The sequence below is a fragment of the Coregonus lavaretus genome (genome assembly GCF_964263955.1).
Source record: "Coregonus lavaretus genome assembly, contig: HAP1_SCAFFOLD_950, whole genome shotgun sequence".
NCBI lineage: Eukaryota > Metazoa > Chordata > Actinopteri > Salmoniformes > Salmonidae > Coregonus > Coregonus lavaretus.
The window spans coordinates 32481-52552 of record NW_028166469.1 but is presented as its reverse complement, the minus strand read 5'-3'; the positions used below and the strand labels follow the sequence as shown (position 1 = coordinate 52552).

At 42.0% G+C, this 20072-nt stretch overlaps 1 protein-coding gene across 1 annotated transcript; it reads right to left on the bottom strand.

The window, feature by feature from the left end:
- Positions 1–56: 56 nt before the first annotated feature.
- On the bottom strand, positions 57–19644 carry LOC311114675 (T-complex protein 1 subunit alpha-like). The gene is made up of 12 exons (XM_084189915.1): positions 19370–19644; positions 15628–15713; positions 15384–15512; positions 13163–13260; positions 11285–11395; positions 10745–10926; positions 10300–10426; positions 3256–3431; positions 2945–3068; positions 2533–2725; positions 1999–2162; positions 57–504 (listed from the first exon to the last, which is right to left on the bottom strand). Exons 1-12 carry the CDS (start codon positions 19440–19442, stop codon positions 291–293), a joined length of 1677 nt encoding a protein of 558 aa, XP_084046041.1. The 5' UTR covers positions 19443–19644; the 3' UTR covers positions 57–290.
- Between the last annotated feature and the right edge of the window lie 428 nt (positions 19645–20072).

Here is a 20072-nt window from a genome sequence, read left to right as displayed (position 1 = left end):
TGTTCATGTATAATATCGCTGACAATGTTACAAATATACAAACCAGACAAAATGAGTTAAATCAGTAATCTACAACCATCAGGTTTATTTGTGAGTGTCCAAAAGAATCAGTTACAGTTCCCACGGTAACAGGTTGCCCCATGGGAATACAGGAAAGTAAACAAGCTAAGTGCACAGTCTATGACAGACACTGACGGAACAGCCAAGAAAATGTATAAATAGATAAAGCCAAGCGGACCAGAACCACAGTTGGGATCGAAGAAACATTCCGATAATAGATTTCGGAACCTTTATCCATCCATCTGTCCCGATGCGACGGCATCCTGGTACGAAGGCCCGCCTTCCTTCTGGTCTGGGAACAACTTGATGAGGTCATCGATACGGAGGATGGTGATGGCGGCCTCGGTGGCGAACTTGAGGCTCTTGGTCTTAACCATAGTGGGTTCGTACACTCCCGCCTGCTTGTTGTCACGGGGCTTACCGTTCACCAGGTCCAGACCAATCCTTTATGGGAGAGGAGAGGTTTAGAGATGAGAAACAGATCCAACATCAATGTAGAGTTACTACATTGGAAACTGCAGGCACTGCTACAACTGCAGCTCAATGGGTTCACAACCATGTATTAAAGGGATATTGCGAGGTTCTGGCATTCAGATAAACTTAAAGATACCATTTTGTTTCTGCATGCATTATGAAGGACGTTAGCGGTAGTTTCGCGAGCCAATGCTAACAAGCGTTAGCGCAATGACGAAGTCTACAGGTACGGTAGCATTGCTCGCAGTATCCCTTTAAGCCGTGATGAACTGATACCAACACAGAAGGAACACACACCATTGCGCCATTCAATGTTGTCCAGCCCAGAGTAGTGGCACTACAGCTCAGGGAAAAGCTGCAGTCTTTACTCTGGGCCAGCATGCTTTGTACTACACTTATCACTGCATACACCACTGAGCAAGTCTAGCAGCAAATTTAAAATGGGAATGTCACATCCTTGTGGCAAAACTTGATCAACCTTATCTCAAGCTTAAAGAAATAAGCCGGACTTTGGCTACTAAGTATTTTTTAAACTTCCCACGTTGGGCTGGATGTGTCAGTGTGGTTCATACATGTATAATCTATGGCTGTGTCTACACTTGACACATGCTACTTTATCAGAATACAGAAAATTGCGTTAAAAAGACAGGTCTAGATGCACAAAAGTCCCATTGTGTTCAAATTTGGCTGACCACTTCAGGTGGGTCAGGGACACATTGTGTGCGGATTTCTCAGTCTGGACGCAAATCAGGCTACCAAAAGCACCAAAAGCGCATACAGTGGGCGACGTAATCAGCACTCAGCCCACAAGTCTCCAGAAAACATATTTTCGGAGTGAGGGGCACCTTTTTTCATTAACGGAGGAAATAAGTTCCTAGCCTGGCTTCAAATGCTTGCCAGCTAGCTTATTTAGAAAAAAAAAAAATGTTGGGCTCAAGTTATGCTAACCTGTTTGCAATCCCTTTAGCTTTGCTAGTTAGCTACTGCCATCAAGTTGTGATTTCCATGATCAAAACTATGATCAGAATACAAAAGCTGCATGAATTGCCAGTCTGTAAATCTGCGTCTAGTCTTACCTCAATTAGCCACGAAATCCCTAGTTTGAAAGCAACTTTTTCTGGAAGCTGTGCTGTCCATTTTCCCCCATGTGGGCCATCCCCCTAGCAACCAATGAGCTTCAGCCCCCTAGCCATTTGAGTGACAACTAGCAAAATGCACATCATACACACAGCAGAGCGAGAGAGCACAATGACGTGGTGCACGTATGTGACATAGTACACAATTTTCAGGAACCACTTTTGGCTCGTGAGCACTACTTTCAGAACTACTGGCTAAAAAGTATACAAAAGTACCAGAGAATCTAATGGAATCTTCTAAAATTAAGACTGCAAGTGACCTCAACTTGACAGGGATCAACACAAACATATGTTGAAATTCAAAGCTAGTGATGTGTGGCACACTAACCATTTAAGGTTCTTGCGTTCGGGGTTGACCTGGGCCTCATTGTGGAAGGCTCTGAGCTTGGCGACCAGGTCGGTGGAGTCCTGAGCTGCGTTCACAGCGAGGGTCTTGGGGATGACCAGGAGGGAGCGGGCAAACTCTGCTATGGCCAGCTGCTCACGGGAACCCTGGGAACAGACAAGACATTTACAGATTAACAATTGAATATCACGCTAAACAATATTTTTAAGACTGGCCACCTGTGACCAAAGTGAAAAACCTAGTCATTAAACTAATTTAAAAGATTAACTAGTGTATCAAGTGGTTTCTTCCGACAGGATCCGCAGAGAGGTTTTAGTCTTCACTACAGATTTATGAGAGAACTGCTCTACCCCCATGTTGGTCATTTAGGACAATCCACATCTTAATTTTTTGAAAAAAGGGGTTTTCCAGATGAAAAAAATTACTTGAGTGGGTTCCAAAAGCCCACTGATCCCATCTAGATGCTCTCAGGAAAGAGAGATGAGGAAGCAGTGATTCCTAGGTCCATTTCCTTACCATGCTAGTGGCATAGTTCTCCAGGTAGATGGACAGGGCTGCCTCCACAGCACCACCCCCTGGTACAACTGACTTGGACTCCAGCACCCTTTTGACCACACACAGAGCATCATGCAGGGACCGCTCCATCTCGTCACACATAAAGTCATTGGCCCCACGCAGGATGATAGAGGCGCAGGTACGGGCCTTGGTACTGAGAGAGGAACGGAGGGAAGAGGGAGAGTGAAGGGAAAGATGGGGACAAGAATAGCAACAAGGAGAGAAAGCCAAAAAGAGGAAGAAAATAAACAACAAAATAGTACAGATAAGTAATGTGCTAAAGCAAAACATTTTCAAAGATATGTAATAAGGTTTTGGATAAGCACCACATCACTGTAAATAAGAATAAGATGACTTCAGCTCCTGTTCTTACTTTTTGACCAGGATGAGCTCGTCGTCACACACACGCTCCTGCACCACCTCCTCACAGTGGCCCAACATGGTAGTCTCAAAAGTCTCCTCTCCCTCCAGGTTAGAAAGTGATGGGCAGATGGTGGCTGAGGAACAACAGAACAAAAACTACTAAATACTGGGTCACAAGTTAACTGAAAAACATTGCTGCTTTCGGAAAATAGTATCGATCACTCATTGAGGAAAAAAAAGGAGCATTAACCGAGGCCAGTTTCAGAACTTGACCTGATAACAATTGACACATTTATCAAAAAGTAAATGTGTGTGGCTTACCTCCCGTTGCCTTGGCGATGCGTTTGAGGTCCCTCTTGAGGACCCTCCTGATCGCCATGGCACCCACATCCACAAAGTACTTGAGGCACATGTCATCGATGCCCCCGGTTGTCAGGATGACATTAGCACCCGATGCCAGAATCTTCTGGATCCTCTCCTTGGTGATGTCAGACTCCCTGGAACAGCAAAATCAACATGAAGACCTGTCATTGTGTAATAGCGGACATGCATAAAGATGGCGGGCCCCCATTTACTTACCACAAATGACTCATTTGCTAAGTTCGCTGTAACGTAAATTGCTCTCCGTTACACTTTTTTTGTATCGTCATTAGCATTGCAAAAGTATTGAACCCCCTTGGCGTTTTTCCTATTTTGTTGCATTACAACCTGTAATTTAAATGGATTTTTATTTGGATTTCATGCAATGGACATACAAAGTAGTCCAAATTGGTAAAGTGAAATGAAAAAAAACTTGTTTCAAATTCTAAAAAAATAAATAATGGAAAAGTGGTGATGCATGTATTCACCCCCTTTTGCTATGAAGCCCCTAAATAAGATCTGGTGCAACCAATTACCTCCAGAAGTCACATAATTAGTTAAATAATGTCCACCTGTGTGCAATCTAAGTGTCACATGATCTCAGTATATATACACGTTCTGAAAGGCCCCAGAGTCTGCAACACCACTAAGCAAGGGGCACCACCAAGCAAGCTGCACCATGAAGACCAAGGAGCTCTCCAAACAGGTCAGGGACAAAGTTGTGAAGAAGTACAGATCAGGGTTGGGTTATAAAAAAATATCAGAAACTTTGAACATCCCACGGAGCATCATTAAATCCATAATTAAAAAATTGAAAGAATATGGCACCACAACAAACCTGCCAAGAGAGGGCCGCCCACCAAAACTCACAGACCAGGCAAGAAGGGCATTAATCAGAGAGGCAAAGAGACCAAAGATAACCCTGAAGGAACTGCAAAGCTCCACAGCGGAGATTGGAGTATCTGTCCATAGGACCACTTTAAGCTGTACACTCCACAGAGCTGGGCTTTACGGAAGAGTGGCCAGAAAAAAGCCATTGCTTAAAGAAAAAAATAAGCAAACACATTTGGTGTTCGCCAAAAGGCATGTGGGAGACTCCCCAAACATATGGAAGAAGGTACTCTAGTTAGATGCGACTACAATTGAGCTTTTTGGCCATCAAGGAAAACGCTATATCTGGTGCAAACCCAACACCTCTCATCACCCCGAGAACACCATCCCCCACAGTGAAGCATGGTGGTGGCAGCATCATGCTGTGGGTATGTTTTTCCCATCGGCAGGGACTGGAAACTGGTCAGAATTGAAGGAATGATGGATGGCACTAAATACAGGGAAATTCTTGAGAAACCTGTTTCAGTCTTCCAGAGATTTGAGACTGGGACAGAGGTTCACCTTCCAGCAGGACAATGACCCTAAGCATACTGCTAAAGCAACACTTGAGTGGTTTAAGGGGAAACATTTAAACGTTTTGGAATGGCCTATTCAAAGCACAGACCTCAATCCAATTGAGAATCTGTGGTATGACTTAAAGATTGCTGTACACCAGTGGAACCATCCAACTTGAAGGAGCTGGAGCAGTTTTGCCTTGAAGAACGGGCAAAAGTCCCAGGGGCTAGACAATAAAAAATATTTTGCATCTTCAAAGTGGTAGGCATGTTGTATAAATCAAATGATACAAACCCCCCAAAAATCCATTTTAATTCCTGGTTGTAAGGCAACAAAATAGGAAAAATGGCAAGGGGAGTGAATACTTTCGCAAGCCATCTAGCTCCAAGATGGTAGCAATTTGAAAATACGAAAAAGTAGATTGTGCTGATTTACTGGCACATTCAACCATGATGCGTGCCGTAGTTTAAGAACTGGGGGTAGTGCTAAAAGAACGTCATTTCTGAATTACTCCATCTTTATGCACTTTTGCCATTCTGTGTGTGGGTAAGACCATTAGTCAAATTCCACGTAACCGTTTCGTCACGGTAACTAGGCTTCTCCAAAACTGCGCTCTAATGCTGCCGACGGTCATTAATAGCCTACCAAACTTGATAACTGCCAGTCGATAATGGCCTGGTACTCAGCGCTCCATTGTCCCTCTAAATCAACTAGAGATCCTGGTTCGAATCCAGGCTCTGTCGCAGCCGGCCGCGACCGGGAGACTCATGGGCGGCGCACAATTGGCCCAGCGTCGTCCAGGGTAGGGGAGGGAATGGCCGGCAGGGATGTAGCTCAGTTGATAGAGCATGGCGTTTGCAACGCCAGGGTTGTGGGTTCGATTCCCACGGGGGGCCAGTATAAAAAAAAATATGTATTCACTAACTGTAAGTCGCTCTGGATAAGAGCGTCTGCTAAATGACTAAAATGTAAAAAAAAAAAATGTAAAAATCACTCGGACAAATGCCAATGCAATCAAAAATGAAATCAAACACTTAATGAGCAACATCTCTATAGGCTATGCAATTGCGTGAGAACAGTCGACAGCCTCTTAAAAAGAGGATCCCATCAGCTTTCTATAGGCTAGGCCTACTATATTTATTTATCAACTTTCCTAATATTAAGCACATTGCTTCGCTTTACAACAGGAATATAGCCTACCTGGCTGGCATGAAAATGAACCACGGTAAAAGCGTCTGCCATTCGCTATTTAAGTGCATAGATGACATGCATTTTTCCCCATGCCCCTGTTCCGACAGGTGCATGATAATGGTCCATTATAAATCAAAACTAAATTTTACACATTATTTAGTATATGTAAAGACAATATTAAATTGAGAATAGTCTGATAGATGACAATATTATCACTTGTGAATGATGCCCAGTGTGTGCAGTCTAAGGCTGGTTTACAGTCCGTCTATCAACATGTCTGTAGACAATTGTCGTAGAAACATTGACATTTGTTGTCCGACATCAAACGCGTATACACAAAATGAAAGACTGCATGACATCAGCAGCCCGGTGCTCCAAATAACACTATTTTAACACCAATAAAGCCGTCCGTTTAAAAATGAATTAAGTAAATGTCAACCTAGCAAGCCAGGCAACACACAATTCCCCATAATGACAAAGCGAACAGGTGAAAAAAATTAAAATAAGTGTATTTACATAAGTATTCAGACCTTTTGCTTTGAGACTCGAAATTGAGCTCAGGTGCATCCTGTTCCCATTGATCATCCTAGATGTTTCTACAACTTGGAGTCCACCTGTAGTAAATTCAATTGATTGGACATGATGCCGAGACCACCCATACACAAAAATCTATGCACGCATGACTGTAAGTCGCTTTGGATAAAAGCGTCTGCTAAATGGCATATTATTATTATTTATTATTTGAAAAAGGCACACACCGGTCTATATAAGGTCCCACAGTTGACCGTGCATGTCAGAGCAGAAACCAAGCCATGAGGTCGAAATAATTGTTTGTAGAGCTCCGAGACAGGATTGTGTCGAGGCACAGATCTGGGGAAGGGCCTCCATCATTCTTAAATGGAAGAAGTTTGGAACCACCAAGACTCTTCCTAGAGCTGGCCGCCCAGCCAAACTGAGCAATCGAGGGAGAACGGCCTTGCTCAGGGAGGTGACCAAGAACCCGATGGTCACTGACAGAGCTCCAGAGTTCCTCTGTGAAGATGGGAGAACCTTTCAGAAGGACAACCACCTCTGCAGCACTACACCAATCAGGCCTTTATGGTAGAGTGGCCAGACAGAAGCCACTCCTCAGTAAAAGGCACATAACAGCCCGCCTGGAGTTTGCCAAAGGGCACCTGAAGGACTCAGACCAGGAGAAAGATTCTCTGGTCTGATGAAACGAAGATTTGGCCTGAATGCCAAGCGTCACATCTGAAGGAAACCAGGCACCGCTCATCACCTGGCCAATACCATCCCTACGGTGAAGCATGGTGGTGGCAGCATCATGCTGTGGGGATTTTTTCAGCAGCAGGGACTGGGAGACTAGTCAGGATTGAGGGAAAGATAAACGGAGCAAAGTACAGAGAGATCCTTGATGAAAACCTGCTCCAGAGCGCTCAGGACCTCAGACTGGGGTGAAGGGTCACCTTCCAACAGGACAACGACACTAAGAACACAGCCAAGACAACGCAGGAGAGGCTTCGGGACAAGCCTCTCAATGTCCTTGAGTGGCCCAGCCAGAGCCCGGACTTTAACCCGATCGAACATCTCTAGAGACCTGAAACAGCTTGAGAGGATCTGTAGAGAGGAATGGGATAAACTCCCCAAATACAGCCTTGCGTCATACCCAAGATGACGCAAGGCTGTAATCACTGCCAAAAGGTGCTTCAACAAAGTACTGAGTAAAGGGTCTGAATAATTATGTAAATGAAACTTCAGTTATTTTATTTTTTACAAATTTGCATAAGTTTATCAATAGAAAACTGTTTGCTTAGTCATTATGGGGTATTGTGTGTAGATTGATGAGGATAAAAAAAAATCAATTTTAGAATAAGGCTGTAACAAAATGTGGAAAGTCAAGGGGTCTGAATATTTACCCAATGCACTGTAGGCCTAGGACCCCTGGAACACAGTTGGAGAGCACATAGTCTACAGAGCCCAGTGAAACGTGTTCTTATAAGCCCAGTCATTGCACAATCATGTGTGAAAACAGAGTTTTGACTGGCCACCATTTAAAAGAGGATCCCAGCTTTCTTGTGCTGCTACATTTATTGCTCAATTCTTAAAATGAAGCACATTAAATCAACTTTACAACCGTTGTAGCCTACTGGTCATACAAGTTTCAAGTTTGGGGAAGCAAATTTGCAGACTATGTAAAATAGCCTATTTGTAATGTGATGAGTAGATTGGATAGTCATAATTTAGGCTAATAATATAACTCAATCACTGTTTGTGAAAAATACCGTTCAACGTATGGCTGAGCGCATATAGCAGGCCTAGGCTATATCAGATTAGTTTCTTCTTTCTTTGCATGGGAAAAATGTGGCCTTTTATAAACACATTTCATGCAATTCTACTACACTTTATATGACTGCAGAATATTTTTGAATAAGACAAATGACAGGGTAGCTTACTCTGCTAACACTGACAAACAGATCAATAAAAACAAATGACGTTGTCCATATAATAGGCCTACGAGAAGGGGAGACAAATGGAATATGACGTACATCTAAACTGGAGGAGGAAATTGTCCAAAAACAAACTTAAGTAGAACTGAACCCAACAATGATGAATAGTAAATATACGCACAGTGCAAAATCACCGGGGATATTGTGGATGCTCTCCGCTGGTGCCAATAAGATAGGCTATACTGTTGTTCCCTCAATTAAGTTTAGAATTTAGATAACTAAAACAGATTAGTATTTTCATTGTCTTCCCTTTACAAAAATAACCATTGGCTTTCCAAACTGTGTTTAACACCAATTGTATTTTGAAATATTGCGATATGCCTGGCTGGGCCTCTACTTTTTACAGACTGTCGCAACTCAACAATAATCTGCCCAAATTGTGGGGCTGCCTTTCCTTCCGACTGTAGGCAATGGGATTTGAAACAACAACAAATTTTTTTATTAAAAAGCTACATGATCCTGTGGCCAAACCATGCTTTAGCAGCCTATTTTAAATGATTTTATTTGTTTCTGTATAGACGGGAATAGACTAATTAGGCTGTATAATTTTGGCAATTTCATTCAATTTACTTTAGGGGAAGCTTCCCCTAGCCTTATGGACACGCCGCCTATGCTTGCATATTAACGTAACCGCAAGTAATCTCCATTTGCCATTAGCTACGGATTACTTTTTGTAGGCCATTCTAAATCAAAAATAATTTCACACATTAGTAGGCTATATGCAAAGACCAGAATAAATTGAGAATAGTCTGATGGGTGAGAATATTTCCAAGTGCTTGTCAAATCAAATTGTGAATGACAGTGATGAAATGTGTGCAGCCTACACAAGACCAGATCAGGACTCATGCAACTTTTTTCATTAGTCGCATCATCGCAGCCTTAGCATGTATAAACAATCTAAACATATCGGCTAACGTTTGGATCACAACTAAAGTTGGATAAATAAACTAAATTAAGCATATAGGAGGACCCGTTTCTTTGTTAACCACTCAACACAAAAGCCGAATAAGCTCACTCCCTTGGAAATTGTTTGGGGAAAATATACTTCCTATTTTATTCAGCTATGTTCAATTGGATTGTAATCCTCACTATAAAAATAATGCCACGGAATTCTAAGCAATTCTTGTCTGCTAAATTAACTAGCATAGCCCACAGCCATATGGCACAGCCAGATCAGGGCCTAACATAACTCAGAATATGCTATTCTTCTGAAATAGGCACACAAAAAAATATCCCATATGTTTCTTTAGACTGGTCTAAAATAATGGATTTATTGTGATTGTGTAGGCTATATTAAAATTGATTTATTAAACTTATAAAATGTAGATGTTGCAAAGGTCTGCATCAGTGGCTTGTAGGCTATGAGTAGAAGCCGGGAGATGCTTAACGTGTTTGTTAATTAGCGTGAGACCGTAAGTTAATTGCATGGCAATCACGGGCTGACAAAATGTCATGACCGCCATAGCCCTGTGTGTGGGTCTTGTTGTACAAACCCTGTGTAAATGTGTCTCAAGCTGTGATGAAGACTATTTATTTAACTAGGCAAGCCAGTTAAGAAAAAAATATTATTTACAATGATGGCCTACCCTGGCCTCCCCTAACCCGAATGACACTGGGCCAATTGAGCGCCGCCCAAGATGCCACAGAGTGCATGAACAAAGTCTATGAAAATAACTTGTCCAGCCAATAGGAGTTGTTTTACAGCTCAGGGAAGAGCTGTAGCCTCAACTCTGGGCCAGCATGCTTTCTCCCACGCGTATCACTGCTTACACCACTGAGCAAGTATAGCAGCAAATTTAAAATGGGCATAGTCTTACATTGTCATGCATGTGGCAAGGCTATCTTAAACAGTAGGTCTCATACAAATAGCCTCAGACACTGTGGTGTGATGTGCGCGCACTAGTGCCAGAGTCCAACACACCTCTGTCTGATCTGGTCTAGTTTCTCAGGGTCATTTATGAGGACCTGGACTCCCATCTTCATCTTGGTCTTCTGCAGGCTGAAGTCCAGACAGGCCACCTTGGCGTTGACCAAACGCTTCACCATTCCTACAAGGGGACCAGACCCAGTAATCACACCACTAGACAAGACCGACACTTATCCATGGTCAAGGTAAACCTATCCCACGCAATTACTCCATCTTCATATTTAGTTATTTTTTCATACAATATATATATTTTTTACTCCCACCCACCCAGCAATGTGATAGCATATGTAACATAAATCAGGAAAAACACATTACATTGTAGATCTACTGAACAATACATTATATAGCGTCGGAAATATTTATATATTATAGCGACGCATTCATGGATGTCTGTTGCATAAAAATTCAGAAATGTCGGCCGCTGCTTACACAAACGTACCTTGAGACCCTACGGTGCAGTTGAGTGCGTATCCGTTGACCAGATAGCTCTCCTTCTGGCTGCGTCCGTGGGCTTTAAGCACATTGACCGAGTTGATGGGGTACCTCGCCACACCCTTCTGATCCACAAACTTCACTGCCAGAGTAGCATCCACCACCATGTTGGCAAAGAAGTTTGCGTCACTGAAGGATCACAGGTCAAGGATTCAAGCTTTTCTATGGGACAGAAGTAGTATTTCACAGCTTTTGGTCGTGTTCCTGCCCAACTACATTGCAGACGCATGCCAGACCTTACAACACCTGGATAGGTATTTAACAGATCAGCTAACCACATGATAGAACAATCTGATGCCCGACTATACAGTAGATTACATGGCACGCAACTATTGTGCAACGTCTGCGGATCGAGCAGAAACTCAACCAAAGCTACCAGGAGAATACCTTTCTTACTTGTTGTGTGATCCTTTATAGCAAAATCACAGATCGATATGCATTGGAAGGAGAGGTTTCAGGCTAGTCAGTTAGCAGGAAGAAAGGATACACTCCGATGATCTTGGAGGACATGGAGGTCTTGGCTGCGTTGACCAGACACTCCCTGCCCAGGTCGTCTGTTGCAATGGTCAGGTTCTCATTGATGTAGCGCACTGCCTCCCTGGTGGGAAAGATCTGTTAGGAGCTCTGTGTTACAGAATGAGGGATTTCACAGTTCAGCCTGGTTCGGCCTTGCTGTGGAGAACCAGCAGAAGATTCCCCTCTAGCCAAAGACACAGCATTTGTGCTTTTTCTTCATATACAAAAACATCCACTCAAAATACAAATCAAAGCTGACAGACAAGTCAGATCGTAAATAAACATTCACTCCCCCAACTGGTTGCTTTATGAATTAACACAGATCAGTTAACGTTATTAATGCCAACAAATTCTCCTACATTCACAGAAACACAGCTCTAATTAAATCCCAATTTGTTTTCACATTAGTTCTATAAATTGCTAGCTACAGTTGTGTGTTCTTGCAAATGTTCTCACTGAAAGGAATCAGTGGTGACTCCTTCCAAAGACAACCACAAGAGAGATGTATACACAGTGCATTCGGAAAGTATTCAGACCGCTTGACCTCACATTGTTACGTTACAGCCTTATTCTAAAATGGATTAAAGTTATTTGCCCAATCTACACACAATACCCCATAATGACAAAGCAAAAACAGGGGTAGAATGTTTTGCTAATTTATTTAAAATAAAACATTGAAATATTACATTTACATAAAGTATTCAGACACTTTACTCAGTACTTTGTTGAAGCACCTTTTGGCAGCGATTATAGAAGAGTCTTCTTGGGTATGACGCTACAAGCTTGGCACACCTGTATTTGTGGAGTTTCTCCCATTTTTCCTCTGCAGATCCTCTCAAATTGTCAGGTTGGATAGAGAGCGTCGCAGCACAGCTATTTTCAGTTGTCTCCAGAGATGTTCGATCGGGTTCAAGTCCGGGCTCTGGCTGGGCCACTCAAGGACATTCAGAGACTTCCCAAAGCCACTCCTGTGTTGGCTGTGTGCTTAGGGTTGTTGTCCTGTTGGAAGGTGAACATTCACCCCAGTCAGGGGTCCTGAGCGCTCTGGAGCAGGCTTTCATCAAGGATCTCTGTACTTTGCGCCGTTCATCTTTCCCTCGATCCTGACTACTCTCCCAGTCCCCGAATAACATCCCCACAGCATGATGCTGCCACCACCACCATGCTTCACCGTAGGGACGGTTCCTGGTTTCCTCCAGACTTGACATTCAGGCCAAAGAGTTCAATCTTGGTTTCATCAGACCAGAGAATCTTGTTTCTCATGGTCAGTCCTTTCCTACGGACAATTCCTTCGAACTCATGGCTTGGTTTTTGATCTGACATGTACTGTCAACTGTGGGACCTTATACAGACAGGTGTGTGCCTTTCCAAATCATGTCCAATCAATTGAATTTACCACAGGTGGACTCCAATCAAGTTGTAGAAACATCTCAAGGATGATCAATGGAAACAGGATGCACCTGAGCTCAATTTCAAGTCTCATAGCAAAGGGTCTGAATACTTATGGAAATAAGGTATCCCTGTTTTTATTATTTATAAATTAGCACAAACAAGTATCTAAAAACATGTTTTCGCTTTGTCATTGAGTATTGTGTATATTCATGAGGAACATTTTTATTTAATCAATTTTAGAATATGGCTGTAATGTAACAAAAGGGGTCTGAATATTTCCAAATGCACTGTATGCCTTGATTGCCACCTCATTCACTCTGGAGACAGGCAACACAAAGGCAAACAACCCTGTACTTCTAAACCAGGAGTGTGGAGGGAAAAATGATCTCAAAAGGCTGACCATCCATAAATGTCATGTTCATAACATTGGGGAAAACGGACAGATTTAGATTCTTACTTGCAGGCCAGACGGTATCCACTGATGACTGACGTGGGGTGGATCTTCTGCTTCACCAGTTCATCTGCGCTCTTCAGCAACTCTGCTGCAATGATCACCTATAAAACAACAAAAGGAAAGAAAGTTATGAACAAGCCAGGGAAGATGATTTATGAAAAAGACACCCAAATATTTTGTTATAAAAAAGCAGTCATTTCATATGGAGGCTGTCCAACCCCTTTAGACAATGACGGGCAGTCTCTCTATCCTGCTAGCATAGCCGAACATCTGTGGAGGAGGAAGATAGGCTAATGTGCACTAATACCAGGAACCAGGTCATTTGAACCACTAGTGTGAATAAGCAGGTTCAGTCCAACCTTTACCTAATGATGATTGCTTGATCGTCTTGCATTGAGGAAATTGAAATCTAACATTTTGTAGGTGGTCTTTCAGCTAGGACTAATTCAGAAGCTGTAACATTGTCAGTGGCCATAGCTCCTTTCCCTTGACCTGAGCAGCTGTTGGTAGTAATCACCTAGGGCTGTTACGGTGAACGTATTACCACCAAAAAGTTGTGACTTTTTCAAATCATAGTCCCACACCTCATGTAGCCTAGCCCATAGGCCTATATGTTTTGATAAGGTTTGTATCACAACTTCAGTGGCCAAATAACTTCTTAAAATTAAGCACATTAATCCGCTTTACAACCGGTGTAGAGTCTAACTGGCATATATAGGCGGCTTGCGAGTTTCAACTTTGGGTAAATACATTTTCACCATAAAAATGCACCTTTATAATAAAGCATTACATGCATAATCGCATGTGGTCACTTTTGAGAATTGTGTTCTCCCACTAATTGATTGCATTTTGGAACATTTACGCTTATAGCCTACTGTCATGTGCGCCTTGCTGTGCTTAGAATGTGAATAAATAGCCTAATAATTGATCAACATTTTAAGCTAAGTGTTCTTATCTGTTGCATCAGCCTCACTGCTTTTAAAAGGTTTTTTGATGCGAGTGGTTGTATTCATTTGGGATCTATAGTATCCCACAACTGTCCCAGACTATGTTTGGATTATTACTTTCTCGCACAGAAGGACAAGTTGACCAATAGAATAGGTCAATTTTTGTACTATGGGGGATAGTAGATTGACATAGGCTAGTGCTTTTGCTGTTCGTTAGACCTACTCAGCTTGTTGGCTGAAGAAAAGTCAAATGGGGACAGTTCTAACATCTTCTAAAGTGCGACTCGGAATTCGATAAGGACGTGCGCAGTTGCGTCCCCGATGTGTCGGTCTTCACTTGTAGCCTACTTCGTAGCTGAGATCGGGTCCTTCTCACAGGCATCTATCACCTTACAGGCATTGGCTAATAATAATAATTGAGATATCTGAGAGCCATGTGAGTGAGAGGTGCTTTGGAACACGCAGCCGGGAGAAGGGAATTATAATTATTATATTCAGCCCAAGGGCACAACGGCCACAAAAGGAATGGATTTTTTTTAGGGGGCATTACGGCCACACTAGGGGGATGCCGCCCAGAAATTCAAGGCATTATAAAGTGCTTGTCAAATTGTGAATGAGAGACTGATGCCGTGTGTGCAGCCTGCGCAAGAAACAAAGCAAAGCTCATGCCTTTCAAGCAACTTTTTTCAAATCATTAGGAGTTGCATCATGCAGCCTTAGAATGTATTAAATATCAAAACATACAGCCCAACGTTTGCATCACAACTAAAGTTTCATAAAAAAAAACTAAATTAAGCATATAGGAGGACCTGTTAATTTGTTAACCGCTCAACACAGAATAGCCGCATGTGCGCACTCCCTCAGAAATCGTATGGAGAAAACATCCTTTATGTTCAATTGCATTCTTCATACTATAAAATAATGCCACGGAATTCTAAGCAAATCTTGTCTGCTAAATTAATTAGCATAGCCCACAGCCATATGTCATAGCCAGATCAGGGCCTTACATAACGACAACTCAGAATATGCTATTCTGTTCTTTAGACTGGTCTAATGTTTCTTTAGACTGGTCTAAAAATAAATAATGGATTTATTAGACTTTTTCAAATGTAGATGTTCAAAAAGTCTGCACCAGTGGCTTGTAGACTATGAGTCGAAGCCAGAAGATGCTAAATGTGTTCATATTAATTAATGGTAAATTACAGTGAGACCGGCAGTTATTTGCTTGACAATCACAGGTTGACAAAATGTCATGACCGCCACAGCCCTATACTCACCACCGAGGTGGTCCCATCCCCGACCTCCTTGTCCTGCAGCTCAGCCAGTTCACACAACACCTTGGCTGCAGGGTGCTCCACCTCCAGCAGCTTCAGGATGGTAGCCCCATCGTTGGTGATGGTCACGTCCTAAACATGACAGCGCGTTAGTAAGCACTTCTTCCGTCAATAATCAGAATGGTACATGGGCCATACACTAACACAGACTAAGGACAGTGACAATAAATCAGGCACAAGTACTTACCCCGATGTCATCCACCAACATTTTGTCCAGCCCAACAGGGCCAAGGGAGCTCTTGACTATGTTGGCAATGGATGATGCGGCAATGACTGCAGAAGAGACACAGGAACACAATCAAAGCAGATTCCCTTGCCACTAGGGCCGCCGGAAAACGTGTTTAATAAAAATATATCAATGCAAAGCATTAAAAGAGTGGCAAAGTAGGTTTGGGCGGTATCCAGAATGTCATACCAACCTTGTGCCATACTGGAATATTCGGTACTACTGGCACTGAACACAAGGAGCTGTTTTCAAACCTCACTGACTCTGTACTCCAAAGGTTAGCAATGCTAACAAGTACATGTAAAATCCTATAGAGAATGCTAACTAAATGCGAACGAGCGCATTGCAAACATTTTGTACAGTTTCTGATCTAAACTATTGATATTACGTCTTTTAAACAGGATTAGTTCATGTTTGATATTGTGAGCTGCATAAGGATTTGAAGGATGAGGACATCCCATGTATTTATTTCTGTCAAGGTGGGTGCCAGAAGGTATGCGTGCCAAGATAGCTTGGGGCCACTGGTGCTAATCTTAGGAGTACGTGATGGAATATACTGACTAGGGTGCAACACGATACCATATAGGGTGATGCTATTGTAGGTGAGGAGTGACACTCAATAATGGTTGGCAACTGTTGGATAGAATTAGCTCGGAAAGCATTATATAAACTGAGAGGTTTTGTATGTAAGTCATTCAAATGACAATAGGCTACTCACGTCCCGCTTGTCATGTGAATCCGGTACTGTAATATTAAATACTTTGTACCAACTCTCCATCTAAAGTGTTTAACTCTTCTCTTGCACCCTGAATTACTTGATACCGAAGAAACTCAACATTACAACAAAAAAATAATAATATGCTACTCACAGTTTGCTGCACGCACAAAACAAATATTAGCCAGCAAGGCTCTTGAACTAGGAGGGGATTCTAGACTCTGCTGTTACCAAGCAACTGCTTGATTTTGGAAGAAGCTAACCACTTAGCTAGATAGCTAATTAGCTAGTAAATTAGCAAACCAAAAATGCACAACCGCAGAGCATTTAGCACATTTTAGACAGTTAACTTAATAGCTATGAGATACCTAGCTGGTAAACATCTAGTTGTGAATTCCATACTTTAATTAAAATCACCTGGCACATGATGCACAACAGTGAGTGACTCACAAGGCTCCTGTCTCATTGTTGTGTGCTTGTAAACAAACACCACGTGACATGACTGGGGACTACCATAAGCTTCATAATAATGTGACAGGTGAAATGAAGAACGCAATGTTCTGAATCTCCTAACGCAGGGGTTCCCAAAAAATTTAACTCGCGCCCCTCTTCCAGCATTGGGGAACATACCGCACGCGCCACTCCTATTTTTTTTATGGGCACAATCACTGTTCAGGAGAAAGTTCACACCCATCTTGTTGGTGGAGACAATTTTGCAGTTTTAAAGCTTATTTCATTTTGTCATGGGGTGCAAAGAAAATGTTGCAGAATTAAAGTTAATTTTCTTGCAATTCTATAAATGTTTCCATGTCTAACGTGTATTTGTGATATTTGGGTGACAAAACAAATTACAACAATATCTATGGGCTAAAAACCTTAAAAAAAACAGCCGACATTGACTAGTTGATCTGGACATTTATGACAAGTTATAAATAGCTCTAAGGTATGCAATGAACATGACAAGAGGAACTGATGATGCACTACCCAATTTCGAAATTGCACCTCATGCATTCTACTATTACAACTTTCAAGAGTAAGTTTAAAGCCGGACTGAGTTCCTTTAATAAAAAATTAAGGAAAGGGGGATGGGACCCCCACGACCCCCCTGCTGACCCCTAGTGCACCACAGTTCTAACATACTGCACAAGTTGACTGCAGGTATTTACTTAAAAACCCACTACAAATATTTTATTCTTTATAAATTTAACTTCAAATAAATAGTTTCAACGGTATTGAAAAACCATCCATTGGCTTTTTCCAAATACCCGGTAAATGGTATATACAGTATACTGCCCAAGCCTAGGGTTAAAGTCTATTTTTTATACTGATTTGCCTCATGATTTGTAACTCAAGCAGAATTTCTCTTGTCTTCACACCAGAGTGCTGCTGCAGACTCTTTGCTCGTCTTCACCAATCAGATTCACTGGATTATCACAGGTCGTCCGGGCCAGACAACGCACAAAGTGCGCTCCCCACTTTCCTCCTGTATTTATTTAGCAAGAGTGATATCACTCCAGACAGACAAGCAAAAACTCTTACATAATGTAGCAGCCTATACTCCTAAACATTAGCAATCTGACATGCTGTATTACATGGAAACAATACTATTTTTCAGTCTGATCAACTGTAAGCTACTAACAGCAGCTGTAGTCTAGCCTACCATGCATGCACTGTCCCTCTGGCCAGGATAAATTATGCAGTAACATTGTGTATTTATAGCCCATTTGTTTGTGAGAAAATGTGAATGGGATCAAATTTGGTTTATATTCAAACTTGGGCTTACTACCTAGACTTTTTCAATCAAAAATGATTAACTGGAATTGTTCAATAAACACAATAACTGACAGTTCATTTTTAAATTAGGCCTACAGTTGCATGGGGCTGGACTACACAATGCAAACCTGCATAAAGCAAGCTCAGCCCTGTGAGTTTTATTGTCCAATCATGTTGCTTTCTGTGTCTGTATAGGAAACCTTCATAGTCCTTCTTTTAAATATTATTCATATGAGAAAGTACAAGGTTGCTGCAATTTGACAAGGTTTTCATCCTCCCTAAAGCCAGGAGATAAAAAAAACTCTGGTCCCATCATAGCCCATATTAAACCTTTTTACAACAGATTAATCACGTCACACCATATAAGGTCCGGAGTTTTACCTGGTAAGGTTACCGAATAAGGAAAAACGACAGGCCCCAGAATGTTTTTTTCGCCACACCACACTGACTCTAGGACCTGTGGTGCCGCCAATTATGTTACAAACAGGGACATCTAAACTACAGTATTAGCTAGCTATTGCAAGTACTGTAACTATCAACATGTCGAAGTTAACCAATCCAGAAACAATAATTCAGAAACTGTTCAAAGTAAAATAAATTGTTCTGTCAGTTCTATTAGGAGGGGTGGACAACGCCAGCCCCTCCTTCAGACGATGACATTGTTCTCTCTTTCCCATTAGCATAGCCGTTCATTCGGGGATGGATGAATGAACGGTACTAAAACGGGAAACGCTTAGTGTTTTTGCACAACCATGCTGCTATTGAAAATACATGAAAAGTTAACTGATTGAGGCTTAACTTTGATTGGGGGCAAGCACTTCCATTCAAGCATAAACAACTTTTAACACAGTGATAGCTAGCTAGCTAGCTACGTTAGCAAGTTATTTAGCGACACTCCCTAACGACAGATGCGTATTAGTTAGCCAACGTTAGCGGTACCAAGCCTTGTTAGCACGAATTAGTAATGTAAGATTTATTTATTAGACAACTGAAATCACCAGGGTCCTGCATTTTATATGAATGTGAACAAATTATACTTAGTTGATTAACGTTACCGTTCGATATCTTGCAAGAAAAAGGAAGATGCGAAACGATGCATCTTATTTTTCAGCACGTGGTGCGGAGTGCTAAGTAACCATAAATCCCGCCTGCAAAGCGCCCTCCAAGACCGATAAGCACACAAATAGCATAAACTGCAACAACAAAATAGCTCACCATTTTGAGAACGAACGGACTCGCCAGTTGTTCTCGTGCCGAACACGTTCAATGCGCCATCCATTAACGACATCTTGGACAAGCTAAAGTAACGGAAGAAAGAAACAGAAGTAATGAACTATGGGAAAACCGGTGGGGCGCGTGGGCTTCTGGGTAAAGATTAATGCGAGAAGAGACGGGAATGTTCCAGAATTAAATTAAACTTTAAAACAATAAAGACATCGAAACAAACATGTTTTTCATTACGAACCCAATATATACGTAAGACTGTATATGGCGATATATATATGTATCACTTTTTATTCAACTGCTATATGATGAAATACATTTCCCAGCATTCAAAGATCATTGTTTGTTTTTTGGGTGTGTCTTGCTCATGTTCGGCAGGTGCCCCCCACTGGTTGGCTGTGCATATGACACCTTGGACCACCAATAACATAGATCTCCAGGACAACAGAGAACCGTCAACTCCCATTGTAAGAACTGTGAGGGAGAGCTTGTTAAATTTTCCATTCCGCCAAGTTCTTCACAGTGCACTTTATAGTGTTGGTGGCGATTGATGTGTAATTGTTCTTATACAGTGAAATAAGTAGAATAGTCAGGAGTGTTGCATTAATTAGCTTTGTAATCATTAGCCTAGAACATCGGCTCCCAAACTTTTCAGTTCCCGGAGTAACAGAATTCATCCACTTTGAATTAATCC